Below are 22070 nucleotides of genomic sequence, written 5' to 3'. Positions count from 1 at the left end.
CCACGCTCTGCGAGGCACTCGCGCTTTTAGCCAGAACTGCAGAGGGCGCATGCGAAGCAGGCCCAACTGGAGAACCGATGCTGCTGAGGCCATAAGACCCAGCAACCTCTGAAACTTTTTGAGCGTGGTAGTCGCACCGCAGCGAAAGGCTCTCGCTGTGTGCTGAATGTGCAGCGCGCGCTGTGTTGACAGCCGCGCCGTCATGGACTGCGAGTCCAGAACGACACCCAGAAACGAGATAGTTTGACTGGGGTTCAGGGAGCTCCTTGTCCAATTGATCATAATACCAAGATTCTCGAGGTGATCGAGTAACATGGTTCTGTGCTCCACGAGCTGTGATCGCGATTGAGCTATGATCAGCCAGTCGTCCAAATAGGTCAGCACTCGCATGCCTCTGAGTCTGAGGGGGGCGAGCGCTGCGTCCATGCATTTCGTAAACGTACGAGGTGCCAGGGACAAGCCGAAAGGCAGGACTGTGTACTGGTATGCCCGACCCTCGAAGGCGAATCTCAAGAATCGCCTGTGACGTGACGCTATCTGTATCTGGAAATACGCGTCCTTCAGATCTATCGACATAAACCAGTCTTCTCGGCGAATATGCGCGAGGATTTTTCTGGTCGTGAGCATTTTGAAACTGCGTTTCACTAAAGCTCTGTTAGTCGTCTTAGATCCAGAATGGGTCTAATACCTCCGTCCTTTTTCGGGACTAGAAAGTATCTGCTGTATAGCCCCTTTTCGCTTTGAGCTGGGGGTACAAGCTGTATCGCCCCTTTGCTCAACAGTTTTGATATTTCGGCACGAAGCAGGTGTGCTGCTTCTGAATTCACCGTGGTTTCGACGCGCGCTGTGAAGCGGGGAGGGCGTCGGAAAAACTGTAGCGAGAAGCCTCTCTTTATAATGTCTAGCACCCAGTCTGAAACCCCTGGAAGCGCGGCCCACGCATCTGCATGGCCGGCTAGGGGCTGAATGCGAAGCTCGCTCTGTCCGCAGTGCGGCAGTGGTGCTTCGGGGTGCGATAACATAGGCGTTACGCCTGTGACATATGAGGCGGGGAGCGCGCTTAATACAGCGGGCATAGCGCTCATCCTCGACCGCGTTACAGTGCTTAACTGAGCGAGGGAGGTCTGAGAAGGTCGCCTGGGACTCATGTAGCCTGCAGGTGGACGTGGGCGGGGACCGGCACGTTCACTGCTTTGGTCGCGCTGTCTGTGTGAGCAGCGCGGGCGCGCACAGATCCCGCTTTTACGGGGAGACTGTGATCTGCCAGACATAGTGTTTGTGGGCACTGGGAAGTGGGCACTGTGACTATGTCTGGAGCGTGACCGATCTGAGTCGATCTTATGAGCGCGGGCCCTGTGTGCAGGGCTGTGCTTTTGTGTAGGGATGGGCACAAAGGAGTGGGCATCAACACTACATTTATAGCACCATCGGCCGTGGCCGGGACTTTTGAATTTTTTTTTTTTTTTTTTTTTTGGAAGCGCGCTGATCACAGCGGACAGAACGCCTGCGCTCGACCCCGCTGCGGTGTTTAACCGAGCAGAGGAGGGCTGGGCGAGTCTCGTAGGACATAAAATGGCCAGACATAGTGTTCGTGGGCACTGGGAAGTGGGCACTTTTACTATGTTTGGAGCGCGATCGACCTGAGTCGATTTTATGTGCGCGGGCCCTGTGTGCAGGGCTGTGCTTGTATGTAGGGATGGGCACAGAGGAGTGGGCATCGACACTACATTTATAGCATCATCGGCCGTGGCCGGGACTTTGAAGCGCGTTCTGTCGCGGGGGAAGCGCGCTGATCACAGCGGACAGAACGCCTGCGCTCGACCCCGCTGCGGTGTTTAACCGAGCAGAGGAGGGCTGGGCGAGTCCCGTAGGACATAAAATGGCCGCGAGTAAGTGTGGGCGCGGGAGAGCGGGCACAGTTACTGCAGCGAGTGCACTGTCTGCCTGAGCAGAATTGATGCACACAGGTTTCGTCTTACAGAAACCACAAGGCGTGCAGAACATAGTGTCTGTGGGCACTAGGCAGTGGGCACGTTCACTATGTTGCGCGCGTGATCAACCCGGGTCGAATATTTGAGCACGGGCCCCGTGCGGGACTTCGGTAGAAGTCCGGCCACGTAACACGTGCTCATGGGCTGCAAAAAAAACACGTCTGCAGTTGCCTCTCGGGGAACAGACAGAGTGATTTGCATTCGGCGGCATAAATGTTTCTGCCGGCAGACCTGGGATTCGAACTCGGGTCCCCCGCGTCTAAGTCTAAGAATCTACCACTGGACCACAGTGGGGATACATAGACAAAGACAGCGCGAGTATAATCCACACTGGCGTTTGCTTGCAGGCATGCGAGTAAGCACAACAAGCAATACTAACATTTTCAGACACCTGAAATATGCTAGAATGAGAGAAGAGTGGACATCGCCCAGTTTCAGCGGGGCTGAAAGCACTCCATTCTCATTTCGCCAGTGACGCACGGGAACCGTAGAAACGGTGTTTGGTTGCAGGCAAGCGGGTACTACGCGCTTGCTGACTGCAAAATGCATCTCTGCAGTCGCCTTCAGGGGACCTGACAGAGGGAAGCATTGGCGGCATAAATATAAATGCCGCGAGACCGGGATTCGAACCGCGGTCGTCCGTGCGGAAAACCTATAATTTCACCACTGAGCCACAGTGGGATATAGGCTTTTTAGGCGGCGTCAACATGTATTCTTCGGCGTTTGCTGGCAGGCAAGTGTGTAACACAGACTCACTCTGCTGCAATAATATTTCCAGCCACCCACAGGGAGCTGAGAAATGTGAGAGAAAAGAGGTTAGACCGGCCAACGGCGGGACTAAAAACACTCTTTTCTCCTTCGCCGGTAAGTGACGCGTGCAGAGGCAGGGTAGCTTTTCTTGTAACGTAAAGAAAAACTAATCCCGCCATCCGCTTCCAGGAAGGGCAGCCTCGGGAGGATGCCAGGCGAGTCATCAGAGTCACCGTAGGCAATCGGCTCGGAGTGAGGGCGATTCGCCGTCAGCGAGCGCGAGCGCTGCATGAGAAGGCGTCTTGAAAAAGACGCAGCTCTTTTAGGGGGTGAGTGTTGCAGAGCGAACACACACACACACACATACAAAAGAACAATAGTAATGAAAGGATATGGCGTCGGAAAGCGCAGCAGGTACGGCGGTAGAAGGCGGCGCAGGCCTGCGGCTTCAAGGGCTCGTCCCGCTGAAAAGCTTGTTCTCAGACGACGCGTGCTTCCTCGTGATCCAGCGATGCGTGCGCTTCGCTGAAGAGATGAAAATCAGTTGAATCAGCCTACTCGAGCTCCTTTTATAGGGGACTGCCACACCCGTTTCGGCGGGATGTGGCGAGGAGCGCGCGAAGCGCTCTCATTGGCCTGATGTTGCATCAGCCCTCGCTCGATAGGCTAATGCAGTTGCCGCAGAACAGCCTATGAGCGAGCGAGCCGTCTCGCCATAGCTGTGCACTGCTGCAATGCGTTTTACATTTATGAAAATTAAGGATAATTTTGCTTCAGTATTTCGTGAAAAGAGACCTTTTCCCGCAGCGTTTTTCAAACGCAGTACGAGAGAACTCTCGTAAGAGAACTCAACTATATTTATTCATTTATAATATTAACACTGTGAAATACTAAAAACTCATTTTATTTTTATGCTGGATATTTAACTTTAATAATGATTGGATTAATGTAATCACTCTTTCTTGGAGAAATTGTGTGGCTCTTAAAGGAGCCTTTGGTTTGAAGAGAAACTTCCGTCAGTCTACTTGGCCTTCGCGGGCTTCTCGGTCTTCTTGGGCAGCAGCACGGCCTGAATGTTGGGCAACACACCACCCTGAGCGATGGTCACGCCACCCAGAAGCTTGTTCAGCTCCTCGTCATTGCGCACCGCCAGCTGCAGGTGTCGAGGGATGATGCGGGTCTTCTTGTTGTCCCGAGCGGCGTTTCCAGCCAACTCCAGGATCTCAGCGGTCAGATACTCGAGCACAGCGGCCAAATACACCGGAGCTCCGGCACCGACGCGCTGGGCATAGTTGCCTTTGCGGAGAAGCCTGTGAACACGGCCGACGGGGAACTGCAGTCCCGCCCTGGAAGAGCGACTCTTCCCAGATATTACATTTGGCCCGGATCCGTTTTAAGCCCCTTGCCTCCGTTTCTATCTTAGAGACGTTTTCTGATTGTGAACCAGATCCGTGCCAGATAGAGGTTTCAGCTTAAACATTCTAACTGCCATCAGTTCAGTATTTATATCATTTTACAGATCTGGCCCAGATCACTTTTCCCATAGGTAACCGAAAGACATTAGCTGTGTCTGACACTGATTTGGTCCAGATCTGCAGTATGAATCTGAGCCGATAGCCTACTGTTTTCACATAGGCTACACTGGTGTGGCCCGAATCTGTGATACATATCTGAGCCGACTGCATTTAAAAAAGGGCTAAAAACTGCTCTGGCCCATATCTGCAAAACGGATTTGAGCCAACACTGTTTTGACAGAGACTACCTGATGTGGATGCAAATACTTTTCTCAAACTGTGTGAAGAACTCCGTGGAATAAACATTTTCAAAACAACATGGTTAGCCTACCTAGTCTGCATTTTTTTTTTTCTATCTAGAGCATGAGATAAATGCATTGTCATAAGCTGAGCAATATTGTCAGTGTTTAAAAACTATACAGCAACATTTTGTGATGCTATAAGGTCCGTTACAGCACACACTGTAAAAAAAAGTGTAATTTTACAGGTAATTGTCTGTATTTGTTTACAGATTTTTACCGTTTTGTCATTATTACAGCAAATATCTGTAAAATAAAAGGCTGTAATTTAAAGGTCCACTGTTAAATTTGCAGGTAATAGAGTGCCGAAGTTAAGACGTCATTTTGTAGGACAACCCGGAAGTTAGCGGCGCATGGTTCCCTCGATCGAAAAGCAATGCATTTTCCCCATAGACTTTTGGAAAATCGCAAAAAATAAGATCTGTGTTCAACAAAGAGTTGTGACCCTAACACGTTTTGTCTATCAAGATAATCTTTACAAGTTAATCCAAAATTTATACATTTTGAAGCCTAAATAAAGCCGTCAGATATAAAATGCTAACGGTAGGCTATAAACGGACTACAGCACACCATGGTTGCGGATCAACGTCATCATCAAGCTTCCTCAAACTTTATTTAAAAAACACGCTCGCTCATTATGATCTGCGCTGTGTATGAACCTATTTTTTATGGTATGAACACTTATCCACTTTTTCATGAGAAATATTGCCCATTCGTTTTTTCCAAAAATGTTAGAAACTAATTGTGTTTATGCGTGCCTCTCTGAGATTTTTTTTAATCTTTTGTTAATGTTTTATTTATTTGTTTATTATTTTGTTAGTTTATATAAACCTTAATATTATTTTCTTTGTGATTAAGATTATTATGCCTTATCATTGTGCCCCAAATAAACTTTAAAGATTATCTTTCACTGTATTATGTTTGATTGTATGTTTGCATACCATTTGCTAATTCGCCAGGAAAAAAACGCGCTTTTACCATCTCAGAAGCACTAACGTTATGGCCGTATCAATTTCCAATCTTATGTCCTTTATAGAAAAACCATAGATCGAGGAGAGAACCACTATAAATCTGGACATGAACAGTGCAGCTTAGATGCTGGTTTACTTGCCGGTATATTAAGGGCCAGCATGAGGGACAAGGTTAATCGAGTCTCGGTAAGTAAAACTAGGGAGAGATAGAGGAGTTATAATAGTGTTCTATGTATTTAAGATAACTATATAAATAATCTCTGAACAAGCATAACACAGTTAAATTCCAAAAATTTAATATAATAGTTGTAGGCCTATATAATTATATATGTTGAATTTAAAGAGAATTGTCCAATAGCAAATGCTTATTATATATATTATAATTAAACCATATATGTTCCCTAAATAAACCATATATACTCATTTTGTTAACATTTTCTATATATTTTTACCTGGTAATCCACAAGCCCCAATGTGAGAGCCAGTGTAGTAAATTTTTATCTCACATTCACATTACTGTGAGCTGACTGGAGTGTAGTTACAATAGTATACAAGTAGTATACAATAGTTTAACATTTTATTTGTGTATTTGTCAGACAGGCAACTTACAGTGCATTAAGGCTATACATATCAGCGTGTTCTCTGGGAATGAGCCAAAAGCCAAGTTCACAAATATCAGGGTGCAGGACCCACCCTTTCTATAATTATATCCAAACAAGTTACAATAAAAGTCAATAAACCAGGTATTATTTTTGAATATTTTAATTAAACACATTTCTCAACGTAACGTTAGCGGATCTAATCTATTAAACAGTGGCAAAGTAAACAAGCTTTTAGATATTTTAAGAGAAAGACAAGGTATTTTAGCTGTTGATTTGGTTATGAAAAACGTTTATTCTTGCTACTGCTAGCCTTTTTTACTCCATCTGGCACGAACCCAGAGTCTCCGCTGGGTAACATCGGACGGAAAACGGTAAAACGAGATTTCATTTTCATTCGATGACTTGTGGTTGCATTTCGGGACAAAACAAAAACAACGTTATGTACATTAACTGAAAGGTAAACTTCTAAGAACGCGAAGCTGAACGTGAAGCTGAAACGCGGGCTCGTGAGAGATTTCATGTTTGTCATGATGACGTCTAAGTCCCCGCCAAAAGATGTAGTCCCTTTTAGCAACTTGTTAGCAACCACCGTTTTTAAGACACAAAGTTTAAAAAAATCACAAGCAGCTATTACTGGTGTGTTTTATGTCAAAGATCAAAAAGTGAAAATATTTAGAGGCTTTGTTAACCACAGACCTTATTTCAGGCGATTTAGCAAAAACCCATTCAAAAAACCCATAGACTTTAGGGCGAGGGAACCAGTGCTAAAATGCTAACTCACTTCCGCGTTTTGGCCTACAAAGTGACGTCATAACTTCGGCACTCTATTGCTTGTATTTTGGTTTTACATCAATTTTTACGTTTTTTAAAAGGAACTTGTCTGTATTTTTACAGAGTTATGTGTAATTTTACAGAAATTATTAGGTAATATTTTACAGATTTTTTTCTGTGAAATTAGAAAACAAAGTAAAGAAGGTATAACTGCGGAAATCAGCATCTATTCAATATGTTTTCCTTACAGATTATTAAGCATGTGGGGGTTAAAGTGAGTTTTTTTAAGGTTAAATAATAGTATTTGTACAGTACCCTACATAGGCTACAGTAGGCCTGTATTGAATTATTTTTTATTTCACATTTTATTTTATAGGCCTACTCATTTTGATCATTATTTCATTGTCTTATTCTCCCATAATTTCATGTATATTTTATGAATATTTTTCCAAATCTCCGTTGCTGCACATTCAGGGCTTTGTGTGTGTGTGTGTGTGTGTGTGTGAGTGCGCGCGCGCGATGACGCAGATTCAAATTCGCCGCCATTACTTTTCCGCTGTTTACTCCCGCCCACAAAGGTTAACGTTAGCTGATCAGTCCAGTTTGGGAAAGCGGGAGATTTGAATTCAGTCTACTCTCGTGAAGTGGATTGTGAGATCAACAGTGGTTCAAAGCAATCGTATTCGTCAAGAGCAGCCGTGAGCAGGAGTTCTGTGTTTGTCAGTCAGTCCGTTTGGATTCTTTGGAAATAACGCCCTTTTCAGTGAGCCTTGTTCGTCACAGCGGACATCATGCCAACCGATCACCGGCTGAGGTAAGAGTCTCATTTACTAGCAGTTAGATGTGAACGATATTTTATATTACATTTGTGTTACGTTTACGGTTTTCAAGCTAACGTTAGCATTCTTAAATTATGTTCAGTTAACTGGCGAGAGCTGGAGGGCAAAACACTGATAATGTAGCATCATGCGTCTTTACGTTTTCCATCTGTTTTAAGAAAGATCAGTTGAACCCACATCTCAAAAGACCTAAAACAAGCTTTCGTAGACTTGTTATACATATCAAAGTCCGTTTAATTGTGTATAAAATCGTTGTTAATACGCGATAGTATGTGTCAGTAAATCACTCTTAAATGGCGGGACATTGAGGGAAGAGTGGGTTGAGTTAAATGATTGTTGCACCTGACCATTGATGAGCGTAAAGGAAGAGAGTGATTAAAAAGAGGGGCACAGCGAAGCGTGCGGGGTTCTGAGAAGCGGTGTGTTTTTACTAACGCCGAGCTGCACTCAAGGTTGGGGGGTGGGTGCCGTTCGCACGCTGTTTAGGGCTGCCGGCGGCGAAGATAGTGTAGCGGGCTAAACTGTAGATAAGGCCGGGTAATAGGAGTGCGTTGGGCGCCGCAGCTTTTCAGAAGGGGGGTGCTCCGTTTCCGCTATTGCTCGGAGGCCTCACGAGCGCTGTATTGGTGTTTGCTTTTTCCCCTTGACCAAACAGCGCCAAAGCCTAGACCCGGGGGGAGGGTCTCGGCTCCCGGGAGAGTTAAGTAGCCTATCAAACTTTATATGTGTGTGTGTGTGTGTGTGTGTGTGTTTGTGATTTTAAATCTAGCAGTATAACCATATCATGATGGGTGGGAGGGTTAGAATGAACTAAGTTCGTATGTTGCAGTCTGATGGCGTCTTGGGTGTTAGGTGCACGTGCCTTGCGAATGTGTGCCGTGTCTTGCGGTGGTGATGTGTTTTATAGCTTTTGTATATTTATTGTGTGTATACTAGCTTTTAGATAGTCTATTTATTTGCGGTTTCCTCTGTGTAGCATGCTCCATTGTGGTGTTGTTCGCCCAGGCTACTTAACATAGGTATTTGGGACATTTAGAACCTGACCCAGTCTCTGAAATGTTCGGTAACTGAATGAATTGTTAAATAAAGATTATTGTTTCTAATCCCGTGGTGCTGCTTGCTTTATAGAGTAGATTTCTCTAGCCACAACATTAGCCCCTGAATCAAGGTTTATTACAATAGCATGGGCAATTACGTCAGAATCAAGACTGAACGCTAGCACAGCTGATCAAACGGCGAGCACGGCGGCTGACGTAATGTCTCGTTCCCGCCTCTCAGGGAACCGAGGTTACGATAGTAACCGGAGACGTTCCCTTTCAAGGCGGTCACTTCGACATTACGTCACTGACGTATATGGGAACTGTATAGAATCCCGCCGTGAGCGCAGTGAAGATAAGCCCTGAACGGGGTCAAGCTACACTCCCACGAGAGACAACAGTTCTAAGCCAGCAGCGCCGCTAGGAGCACTCGAACTGATGGCGAAACTAGACCAAGAAACGTCTGTTCCGACCTACCAAGTTGCATATCCAATGCAATGAAGCGAAGGCTGCACTGGAGGGCAGCATAACACCATAAGCACTCAAGCACAAGAGTTAACACAGTGTCGACGGCAATAGCGGTGACAGCTGCATAACCTTATAGCCATACACAGAGTTAACAGAACATTGAAAACTACTGTGTAATGCGGAAACAGCTATGTAACATTATAGTCATAACACAGAGTTAGCAGCAATGGTAACTGCATAATGCAGACTACTGCACAGCTGGTGGTAACAGTTCATGAGTCCATTAATAAAACTCACCGAACCCACGACGCTATAGGCAGTGCATAAAACTTGAACCCCTGGCGAACGTGTTCTGAGAAGACAGCCAGCATACCTATATCCCGTAGGCATTAAACCACATGAAAAGCGTTGAATTCAGTGAGAAGTCTCAGTCCCTAGTACCATCCACCAAGCACACAAACAGCTAGTCAGACTGCTGCCTGGTGGTCCACGTACATCTGCAAAGCCCTAACAGGGCCAACAGCACTCTGAGCATCAGCATCATGTGAGGCTGACGGCTCAGCAGATAAGGCGGGCAGGGATAAATCTGTGCTCTGAACGGTGTAAGCGTCTTCGGAACGCAGTTTGGTATCGGACGGAGAGTGACGCTGCAGTCACTAGGTCCGAGACAACGTAACATCATTCACATAGAATGAGCGTAGGTCTCCAAGTGCTTCGCTGGGGCGAGAGCAGGTGGAAAGGTCCTTCTCAAGGAGATCTCTCAGCACTTATTTGTGTCAAGTGTCTTGCTCAACTAAGGACCCAGCAGCGGACACACAAGAAGGTTCCACAGCTTGGGGCTGGGGTGACAATCGTGCTGATCGCCTGTATTAGCAAGACCTTCTTGAGGGGGATTGTCATGGGGGAGCCCCATAACTCTCTCAGGTCCGTGAACCGGGGATGATAGGCCAGCAAGGGGGTCACGAGGAAACTGACACTCCCTTGTAGAACATAGTCCGATGTTCTATAGCCGATGTACAGAAGTGCAATTTAACACATAGCTGAATGTACATAAACACAGTGCCATTGGCCGTAGCGACAACAACTGTGAATATAGACCCTTTTACAGTTGGTAAACATGGTGACGTATTTGTGTGGGCGGGGCTTAGCTGGAGGCAGAAAGATCCCTCTGGCCGCTTCACTAACGCTAGTTTGCAAGTTTTGTTAGCTTGTTTTTTAACAATGACTGGAGAAAATCCGATTTTGTCTTAATGTGCAAGGTCACTCACTGTCCAGGACCGCGATTGTTATTTGCAAAAGTTAATTTTAACGGACGGAACCAGATGACCGTACACGCTCAGTCAATGGACGATCTGACAGGATTAACGTTAAAGCTACCTCCGGTTGAGTGGCCTGACTTCTACACCTACCCGATAGAGAAACCGAGGGTAAAGAGATACTGAGGGCATATATATATATTTAGATGCCTATAACTATGTGCTGAATGGTCATGTAAAGGTTCGTGTGGTACGATCCGCAGTTCTGCCTAGCCAGCGCCAAGAAGATGACAATGTAAAGAGTGACACTACGGTGCAATTTTAATGATATGAATATTTTCTAGAAATAAAAATTCCAGATATAGCATACTCATTTTTCATTGATTCTTGCACCCAACAACACAACAAGATGACATTTAATAATAAAAATAATAATTTAAGCTCCTTATTATGTAGCCGAATCTGTGCTGGTTTGTATTGGCCGCCTCCAGTTTTCCGTTTGTTTTGCCTCCAGCTAGCGCCGTGACGTAACTGTGACGTCGGCGCAAAAGGGGTCTATACGCAGTTAGATAATAGCCCCATAATAGCATAGCACCTCAGAAGTACACAAACACAGTCGTAGCCGTAGCTAGAACTGTGAGTATACGAGTTAGTACAGAATAGCCAGTTGCAGTGAAGGAAACAGGGCAACATAACAGCGTAGCACATGTACGTAACAGCATCGGTCGCTGTAGCGCCAACTATACGCAGTAGCTCAATATAGGCACTGAAGGATACGGGGCAACACCGCAGCATGAACACATCCATGTGCAATAATGCAGCGCAGGTCGCCGTATCGACAGAGACTGTGAATATGCACAGTTCGACTGGGATAGCTAGCTGCACTATATACTAGGGGTGTAACGGTACGTGTATTCGTACCGGACCGTTTCGGTACAGGGCTTTCGGTTCGGTGCACGTGTGTACCGAATGACTGAATGCAATATTTTGTGTGCGGAACATAGGTACGTTTTCGTGTTTCCACACGAACATATTAAGTGGCGGAAGTCTCCGCGTTCAGCGCAAATCCCGCCCTGCAGCTGATTCTGATGTTTTACCAGTGTTTTACCCGTCGTCACTGTAACCTAAACCAATGAAATAGACTGCAGGGCGAAAAAAAGCTTTTCCGCTCCGTGTGCGCCGCCGCACTCTCCGTTCCGTGTGTGTGTGTGTGTCGGCCCGCTGCGCTCTCTGCTCAATGTTCGAGTCCGTGTTTGCGCTGCGCGTTCTGCTCTGTCGTTAACGGCCCAAACACTCCAATCATGTACCGATCACGCACTGGAAAAGCAAAGTCTGCTCAAATAAGGTGAAATTTCTCAGTAGTAGACTTCTGTTTGCTGAGCTGATATAGTTATGCTGGCAACAATGGTAAAATGACCTGCTCTGATCACATGCTCTGGTAATAATAGCTTTGTACTATAGCTTTGGACTATATTTTATTTTGATAATTAGTAAAAAAGTGAAGAAAAAAAATCTTAAATTGATTATGTTGATTGATTATTGAAAAATAATAATACATTGATATATTTATGTTTAATATTATTTTAATATAGGGCTATTTTCTGTTCCTTTTTTCCCCGTGTTTCATTTAATTAGGTGATTATAAGTTTAATTATTGATGATTACAAGCTTGGAGGAATTGCAATTAATTACAGCAAATTGTGCAATTAATTAGTTCTTTTTTTTATCGATTCCCAGCCTTCATTTTTAAATATGAGCAGGCCTACAAGCTGGGATTGGTAATGCTGCACTGTAATCATAGTTATTTATTTATATTTTTCATTATATTTTATTATGTGATATTGGTTTGAGACTGAGAGTATTTTATTTAGTGGAGAACTTTGCAGCAGTATTTTATTTCTTATTCTTTTTTTATTTTATATCTATTTTATTATATTTTATTAAAAAGTGTAAACAAATTGTTAAAAAAAGTTTATAGTAATAAACAACCTGCAGTTTAATGTTTGCATTTCTTTCCCTTACTGTACCGAAAATAAACCGAACCGTGACTTTAAAACCGAGGTACGTACCGAACCGTGATTTTTGTGTACACCCCTACTATATACAGGGTAACATGACAGCATAACACAAGTGCGTAAGAATAGTGCATCCATGTATGTATATAACGCAGCGTAAGTCACCGTAGCTGAGATGCACAGTTAGATCAGGATGGCTAGCTGCACTGAAGGAAACAGGGCAGCATTACAGCCTAACACATCCGTGCACGTACATATATCCAGAAACTATGAATATGCACGGTTAGATTAGGATAGCTAGTTTTGCACTGAAGGAACAGGGCAACAAAATAGCAAAAACACGTCCTTGTACGTACATAAGTGCAATGTAGTCGCTGTAGCGACAGAACTGTGAATATGCACAGTTAGATAGGACAGCTGGTTGTTGCACTGAAGGATAGGGGGCAACATAACAGCATAACACATCAGTGCGCACATTTAAAACGTGTGTATAATGCAGCGCAAGTCGTCGAAGCGACCGAAACTGCATGCATATGCGCAGTTCAAACACAATGGTCAGTTACGCTGAGGGCAACATAACAGCATAACGCTTCAGTGTGTATACACAGATGCAGCGCAAGTCGCCGTAGCGACGACTGTGACTATGCACAGATAGATAGGATAGCTAGTTGCACTGAAGGATACAGGGCAACGTGATAACAGTTACATTGATGTGTACAAAGCACAGCGTCAGAGGCATAGCGACATCGACTGTGAATACGTAGTTAATCAGAATAGTCGGTTACACTGAGGATACAGGGCAATATATAACGGCATAAATCATAGACGCATATCAATGTACATAACACAGCGTCAGTGGCAGCGCACAACAACTGTGAATACACAGTAATCAGAGTAGCCAGTTGCACTGAAGGAACAGGGCAATGTATAGCGGCGTAATTGTAACACATATCAGTGCGTAGTGTGTAACACAGCGTCAGTTGCATCGCGCAACAACTGTGAATACGTAGTAGTCAGAATAGCCATTTGCACCGAAGGATACAGGGCAATATACAACGGCAAAATTCATAACACATATCAGTGTGTAGTCTGTACGCGCAACAACTATGAATACATACTGTGTAGTAATCAGAATAGCCATTGCACTGAATGATACAGGGCAATATATAATGGCATAAATCATTATAAGAGTGCGGTGTGTACGTAACACAGCGTCAGTTGCATCGCACAACAACTGTGAATACGTACTGAGTAGTAATCAGAATAGCCATTGCACTGAATGATACAGGGCAATATATAATGGCATAAATCATTACACATAACAGAGTGCGGTATGTACATAACACAGCGTCAGTTGCATCGCGCAACAACCGTGAATGCGTAGTGGTCAGAATAGCCATTGCACTGAAGGATACAGGGCAATATACGGCAAATTCAGAACACATATCAGTGTGTAGTGTGTACGTAAACTAGACATGTGCCAGTATTCGGTAATGCGATAAATCGCGGTAATGAATATGCACGATATTGTTATCGCGGGCACTTCAAAATACCGTGAAAAATAATAGATCAGAATTTATATTTATAGAACGCGCATTAGCTTATTTTCCATCAACCACTTAAACACTGCGTATATGCTGCGCAAAACACGTGCGCACTCTGATGTAAACAATCCCCACATGTAGAAGCACTGTGAGCATGCGGCAGTGCGCACTCTAGTCTAATGTAAACAATCCTCACAAGGAGAAGAAGCATGGCGGAAGGAGGAACGCTGCCGACGATTTATCCATAGACAGTAAAATAAAGGATTTACCCCCCTTCTAAAAGCAGGGCTGTCAACTCTACGCATTCAGCTTGAGACTCACGCAATTTACACTTCTCACACGCTCTCGCGCCACACATCCATTTTCTTACGCAGAGAAAAATCGCGGAGCAAAGGACACTGACACCGACAGACTAGACAGAGCAGGTTACTTTTGATATGGAAAAAAATTCTCAGGTTCTGTCCATTTTATTATGAAATTCAGACGATAAATACCGTTTTGGCGCTTGTAAATGTGACGTGACCGATCGCTGTAACGCCTCAGTTCAAGTAAACCGATCATTTGTTACTTTTTATTTAAAGATACAGTACAACTTACTGAAAGGTATTTATGCCTCATACATAATATCGATCAATCAGTGTTTTTCAACCACGAAAAGAGGTCAATAAAACTGCAGGTGAACAATTATGCTGCCCTACAAAGGCAAAAGACCTTAAGTCGCTAGAGTGTGGAACTGAGAAAAATGACTTTAAAGATTTTTAGTTGTCCCGTCAAATTAATTATAGGTAGGACACTGGAAATCTGGCAAATAGATGTTTTAGTAATGGAAATTATATACATAAAAAAATCTTGAGGTCAAACTTGACTTTTGACCACTATTTTAAAGTTACTGTACTCTGCCTTTGTATTGTCAGCAAAAAGTGAGAAGTCATGCCAAGGCAAAAGGCAGTAACTTCCACATTATCAATATTTGGTTGCTGATCACCATTAACAAAATCATTATAGCAACACCTGTATAAAATTTAGTGATCATGGCATTTATTTTGTATGATTTACAATTATTTATAGCCATCTACTTATTGCTAGCATGGGCTTTGGTTGCATTCTGATGGCATTATTAATACATTTGACATGACAAAATACCTCCATAGATGTATTAGTCCAGCATTGGCTCGACCGTGTTTAGGGCGGGGCTGAAGGCGCCGGCGAAGTTTTGGCACTCTGCCAGCTAGATGCACGAGTGTTTCAACCAGGTCCTGTACCCGAACTGAGTGAGGCGGGGCTTTAATTCTTGGTTGTATTCATCTGATACGGCAATGTGTAACGTTTTTCTGTCAACTCTGCATAATTCTTCGCGATCGATATAGCACGTTTGTCGACGGCGGGTTCAGACCATATCAAATGTTTTGACCGCAACTGTGCAGGACAAAGCTCTGAGGACATCAGAAGTTAGAGGGACTGATAAGCGTACAATCTGGTAGGTAGCATTATCTGATAGAACACCGGCACAGTAACTTCATATTGACGCGCGGCTAAACAAAGGCAGAGTACCGTAACTCCATTTCGAGCGTTCCAAAACAAAGCCAAAGAGCGGTAACTGATGTTACGGTGTTCTGCCTTTGTTTCTCATGGGCTTTTGGAAGTTACTGTTAAGACAATTCATTATTTTCTCGAAAAAACAACGGAATTGATTCAAGATACTTATCCACATGATAAAGGAGGTCTTGAATGTGCCAAAAATATAAATAACTCATTTTCGACCAAAAACGAAGTTACGGTCTTTTGCCTTTGCACGGCAGTATGTCACAGAACGTTACATTTACCTCAGGAAAGCCATTTAATGACCAACACGTTATTGACTAGAAAAAAATAGCTATAGAGAGGACTCAGGAGTATTTTGCTAAATATGTGCACTATATTACATTTGTAGTATATTTTTACTTGTCATAATTGTTATTATAATGAAAACCAAATTATATTTAATTTAATTAAATTTTTAACCTTTAATAATACCAGCTGACAGGACTCTCTGTATGTTTACAGCATTATGTGAGATATATTTTTTCTAGAGAAATATTAACATGTAGGCTATCTACTGTAGCCTACCTAATATTTATCCAAAGAGTCAATATTGAATCAAGATTGAAATCAAATCCCAAGAATTGAATTGAAATCGTGAAAATTGTGTAAAATTCTGTTTAGTTACCAAATGTTTTGACAATCACAATTACACCTATTGTGATGCAAGTTGTTTTTTTCTACATCCCCTCCCAATCCATCCGTTTCTCTTGAGCAATTAAAATATTGTGATAATACCGTATACCGTGATAAAAGCTCAATCAATTAATCGCAGCATGAAAATTTGATACCGGCACATGCCTAACGTAAACACAGCGTCAGTTGCATCGCGCAACAACTGTGAATACATACTGTGTAGTAATCAGAATAGCCATTTGCGCTGAAAAATACAGGGCAATATATAGTGGCATAAATCCTAACACATAACAGTGTGTCGTGTATACGTAACACAGAGTCAGTTGCATCACACAACAACTGTGTCTTCGTAGTAGTCAGAATAGCCATTGCACTGAAGGATACAGGGCAATATACAACGGCAAAATTCATAGCACATATAGTTTGTAGTGTACACATAGGCTAAACACAGCGTTAGTTGCATCGCACAACAACTGTGAATACGTACTGTGTAGCAATCAGAATAGCCATTTGCGCTGAAAAATACAGGGCAATATATAGTGGCATAAATCCTAACACATAACAGTGCGTAGTGTGTAACACAGCGTCAGTTGCATCACACAACAACTGTGTCTTCGTAGTAATCAGATTAGCCAATTGCACTGAAGGATACAGGGCAATATCGCGGCATAAGCATAACACACACATCAGTGTACATAATCACAGCGTCAGTGGCAGCACAACAACTGTGAATGTTGTAATCAGAATAGCCATTTGCACTGAAGGATACAGGGCAAAATATAACGGCACAAATCATAGCACATATAGTGTGCAGTGAGTACATAAACACAGCGTCAGTGGCGAAGCGACAACAACTGTGAATACGTAGTTGAATGGCCAGTTGCCCTGAAGGATACAGGGCAAAATATAACGGCACAAATCATAGCACATAAAGTGAGCAGTGTGTACATAAACACAGCGTCAGTGGCGTAGCGACAACAACTGTGAATATGTAGTTAAATCAGCATGGCCATTTGCACTGAAGGATACAGGGCAACATCAGCTGTAAGCACATCAAAATGTAATGTTACGTAGGCCCAGCGTCAACAGCATAAGCGGTAACGACTGCGCAACAACACTCACTGGATTGCGGCTGTGCACTTCCATTGTCAGAGAGGGGCGGCTAGAGACCTCTATGCTAGAGATCTATAGCATCCGTACTTTCCCTTTTAGACACGGAGCCATGGCCTTTGCCTCGTCTCTCTAGACGCGCGTCTTGCGCACGACTACCAAAGGACGCCGTGGAAGACGGAGTCTTTCTTGAAGTAGCCTGGCTGAGATACCGGGCTAAAGTATTCCTTATCAACAGGGCCTATCGCGTCGAGTCCTTCTAGCGTGCCCGCGAAGAGGACCGGAGTGGCGACGGGCAGCGTACTCGTCCTAGGGCGGGAGAGGGCCCACCAGCGGCCTGCTGGCGGCAGTGGGCCTCATCTCCGCTGATGCCCGGGTTTATTCCCCTGAGGGCGCGCACTGTCCAGCACATGCCCGTCGTGAGTGCGGCCTCGGTTGATCCTTGTTAGGGTAGAGCGAGTCGATAGGACCCGCACATATCTGGCATGTAAGTTAGCAGCCATCGGATGCGGGGAGGAAATATGCTGAGTAACCTCTATTGCAACTTCCACGATGACTTCAGATAAGACTTCTAGCGTGAAGAAAGAGATTCTGACGTAATTGTCGCGCCCATGCTATTTATACTGCCCGCGGACCGGTCATTATTTGCATGTTTCGTGTCAATTGGCCAGCTGTCTCCAGCTGGCGTTAGCCTATAAGATTTCAGTGAAAATGAGGAGGAAGGGAGTTCCCATATACGTCAGTGACGTCGAAGTGACCGCCTTGAAAGGGAACCATAGTTAATTTTCGTAAGGGTTAACATGGCTATCTCAAGACTGGTAAGAAAACGAATTCAGTAAATACTGTACTTGTTGATGATACAGGAAAGCACATGAGACTAGAATATGAACACAACATGATAAACTGCAAATTCTGGCTGCATCTGCTTGCCAACACGTAGCTATAGAATGCATATGTGCATATATTAGGCTTATAAAATAAAAGTTGATAGAATGTTTGTGTTCTGATGAAGAAATTAACGTATCTACATTTTGGATGACCTGGGGTCACCATAGTAGCCTTTTTCATAGGATACTTTTGATCATTGGTTTGAAAATTGCATTGATCCAGATGAACAGACAGTTACACCCCTAACGTTAGGTGTCTTGTCTCAAAACATCACTGTTAGCCTTTCCTGCTCAGCTTCCAGATCATAGTCAGGTTTTGCATTGTCTCAGTGGAACATATTCTTACATGTGTAAATGTAATACTGAGTTGTTAATTTTTTTTTTTTTTTTTTGTGATTTCAGGTCAAGTGGAAAGCAGAATGATCATGGCAAACAAGGTATGGGAAGAAGTAATTTAAAATATCATAATGGCCGAGTCTTCTGATTCCATATGATTGCACTAAAAGTGGCAGAAAATTTAATTAGTTTTATACTATATTTTCCCATATATTAGGGCTGGGTGATATGGCCTAAAAATAAAATCTCAGATTTTATTTTTTTTAATTCGATTTCCGTTTTTTTTCCGATTTTCCCCCCTACTTATTAAGGAAAGCAATAAGTACAAACGGCAGACAACTTAAAGCAAATTTTAGCTGTATTTAAATTTAAAGCAATACAGTGATATTTTTACATGTTCTAAATTATATACTAAGCTTGTATTTCCTATCATTCACGTATCTTGATGTTCAGTGTTTGTTTAAAGCTACACTGTGTAACTTTTTTAGTTGATTCTTAGCAAAAAACACTTAGTTCTTTCAAAAATATATGTGCTCATTAATGTATATTTACTTCTTTCAAGTAATAAAGTATTCTCTTAAGTTTATAATCTGCCATTGAAAGTACATACGGGTGAGGGGTTCGAATGCGGGTCGCCATGTTGCCCCTCCATCTTGAAACTACATTAGCCAAAGTGGGTCATGCCTGTAAATTCAAGCTTCGCCTTTTGCGTTTTTCACTCAGTGACACCGTGACGAATGCGAGGGGGAGATTACTCGCGAGATCTCGAGTGCCGGCAGATTTGAAAGATAGTGTGGTGTGTGTGTGTGTGTGTACTCACATTTGAAAGAGAGAATTAAAACGTCAACGCGACAGGCAAATCAGCAAGACCATAGTCAACATTGGAGTAACTTTTCCCAGATGGAAAGAGCTCATGAGGAGAAGATTTTAAAACGGACGCCGAGGTTGCCTGCTTAATTCATTTGTGTAAATTCGAAGTTTTATAGTTGCTTGTCTAACCATAGCATGGTTGTGCATAACGCCAGAACGACCTATAACTTCATCCTCGCGTCAATGGTGAAAAAGTATTGTTTACCTTGTAACATAAATCTGTGCTGCGACGGATCACAGGTGATGAATAGTTTTAAAGGCACAATTTTTTAAGCTATATAAAAAAAGGACACTGTAAATTTTAGTTATTTTTAATTGCTTTTACTTTGTACACATTGTAATGTTAGCCTAATCTGATTATGCTGGGATAGCCGATTCCAAGGGTGACGTTTACCTCCTGACATCTGTCCTGTAGTTTTATTCATTTTAGACGTATTGTTTATTATTGTCATGGACGAAGTCGATAACTGGAAGCCATGTTAATCTTGGAATAATACGGCCACCGTAGGAGTTAAAACGCCCTCGGAATTGAGAGGAACAGAAACTAATATTCACTGGGTAGTCATATACAATTTCACCGCTAGATGGGGGTAAAAATCACACAGTGTAGCTTTAATGAGTAATACTGTAAATGTGCAGGTATGCCGTACTTGTACGTTTAGTTAATTTAACAGAAATGAACTGTACATTTGCTATTATTAAGTACTTAAATAGAGATTGGTCAAAGTTGTGAAACGATCTGCAAAAATTAAAACTGTAAATATACAAACTTTGTATTTGAATTTATGTACTTACAGGTGCTGGTCATAAAATTAGAATATCATCAAAAAGTTGATTTATTTCAAGAATTCAACTTAACAGGTGAAATTAATATATTATATAGACTCATTACATGCAAATTGGGATATTTCAAGCCTTTATTTGTTATAATTTTGATGATTATGGCTTACAGCTTATGAAACCAAGAAATCAAAATCCCAGAAAATTAGAATATTGCATGAAATCACACAGTAATTACACAATAATATCATGGTTATTGAACCAGGTTTGGGTTATTTTGGCAGTATGGGCCGGTGCAAATCCTGCTGGAAAATGAAGGAAGCATGAAGTGCTCTGAACATGTCCTGGTAGACGGCTGCGTTGACTCTGGATTTAATAAAGCACAGTGGACCAAAGTCCTCTTTTCTGATGAGAGCAAATTTTGCATCTCATTTGGAAACCAAGGTCCCAGAGTGTGGAGGAAGAATGGAGAGGCACACAATCCAAGATGCTTGAAGTCCAGTGTGAAGTTTCCACAGTCTGTGATGGTTTGGGGTGCGATGTCATCGGCTGGTGTTGGTCCACTGTGTTTTCTGAGGTCCAAGGTCAACACAGCTGTCTACCAGGAAGTTTTAGAGCACTTCATGCTTCCTGCTGCTGACCAACTTTATGGAGATGCAGATTTCATTTTCCAACAGGACTTGGCAACTGCACACAGTGCCAAAGCTTCCAGTACCTGGTTTAAGGACCATGGTATCCCTGTTCTTAATTGGCCAGCAAACTCGCCTGACCTTAACCCTATAGAAAATATATGGGGTATTGTGAAGAGGAAGATGCGATACGCCAGACCCAACAATGCAGAAGAGCTGAAGGCCACGATCAGAGCAACCTGGGCTCTCATAACACCTGAGCACTGCCACAGACTGATCGACTCCATGCCACGCCGCATTGCTGCAGTAATTCAGGCAAAAGGAGCCCTAACTAAGTATTGAGTGCTGTACATGCTCATACTTTTCATGTTCATACTTTTCAGTTGGCCATCATTTCTAAAAATCCTTTTTTTGTATTGGTCTAAAGTAATATTCTAATTTTCTGGGATTTTAATTTCTTGGTTTCACAAGCTGTAAGCCATAATCATCAAAATTATAACAAATAAAGGCTTTAAATATCTCAGTTTGCATGTATAATATATTATATAATATATATAGTCTATATAATATATTAGTTTCACCTGTTAAGTTGAATTCTTGAAATAAATCAACTTTTTGATGATATTCTAATTTTATGACCAGCACCTGTATTGCATTTTTATTCATAACTTCATAGTTATTTTACACAGAAAAACTATATATTAAAAGATAATTACTGTAGATAGACAGAGCATTATTATAAAAGAACTTTATGTATGCCTAGGTAGCATAGGTTACTATGATACCCTAACTGACAAAAATGCCGAAAATAAGGCAAAAGGACAATCCAGTGGTGATTTAAGCGGAATCGTAACACATCCGGCGCAGCTCCGGTAGGCGGAATCGTTTCACGCACCTGTTACGCATCTGTAACGGGATGATCAGGCGGTGCTGGATCGGCGCTGGCACATATCCGCAACAACCCCTAAAAACAGACCAGAAACGGCTTTGGCCCGATGTGCGTTTGGACTCAGGAACGAGTCCGTGAGGCGGATGCGGGACAGACCCGGCTCTATCGTTTTGCGGTTGCGGCCCTGTTCCGTTACAGCGTCCAGTGGCTATCTGGGTTGGCCTTAGCGCGAGCCTTTCCCCCGGTTTTACCTCTTCCACTCATTGCGGTTTATGTTTGTTTACGATTTGAGACTGGG

General features: G+C 43.1%; 1 protein-coding gene across 1 annotated transcript; it reads right to left on the bottom strand.

The window, feature by feature from the left end:
• Nucleotides 1–3762: 3762 nt before the first annotated feature.
• Nucleotides 3763–22036, bottom strand: LOC308687132 (histone H2A-like; the record flags this gene model as incomplete). The annotated part of the gene is made up of 2 exons (XM_081359396.1): nt 3763–4099; nt 21969–22036. The coding sequence occupies 2 exons, from the start codon at nt 22034–22036 to the stop codon at nt 3763–3765; spliced, it is 405 nt and encodes a 134-aa protein (XP_081215522.1).
• Nucleotides 22037–22070: the final 34 nt, after the last annotated feature.

This window comes from Scardinius erythrophthalmus (assembly GCF_964197995.2).
Source record: "Scardinius erythrophthalmus genome assembly, chromosome: 2".
Classification (NCBI taxonomy): Eukaryota; Metazoa; Chordata; class Actinopteri; order Cypriniformes; family Leuciscidae; genus Scardinius; species Scardinius erythrophthalmus.
The sequence above is the reverse complement of the archived record's forward strand: the minus strand, read 5'-3'. Positions and strand labels throughout refer to the sequence as shown.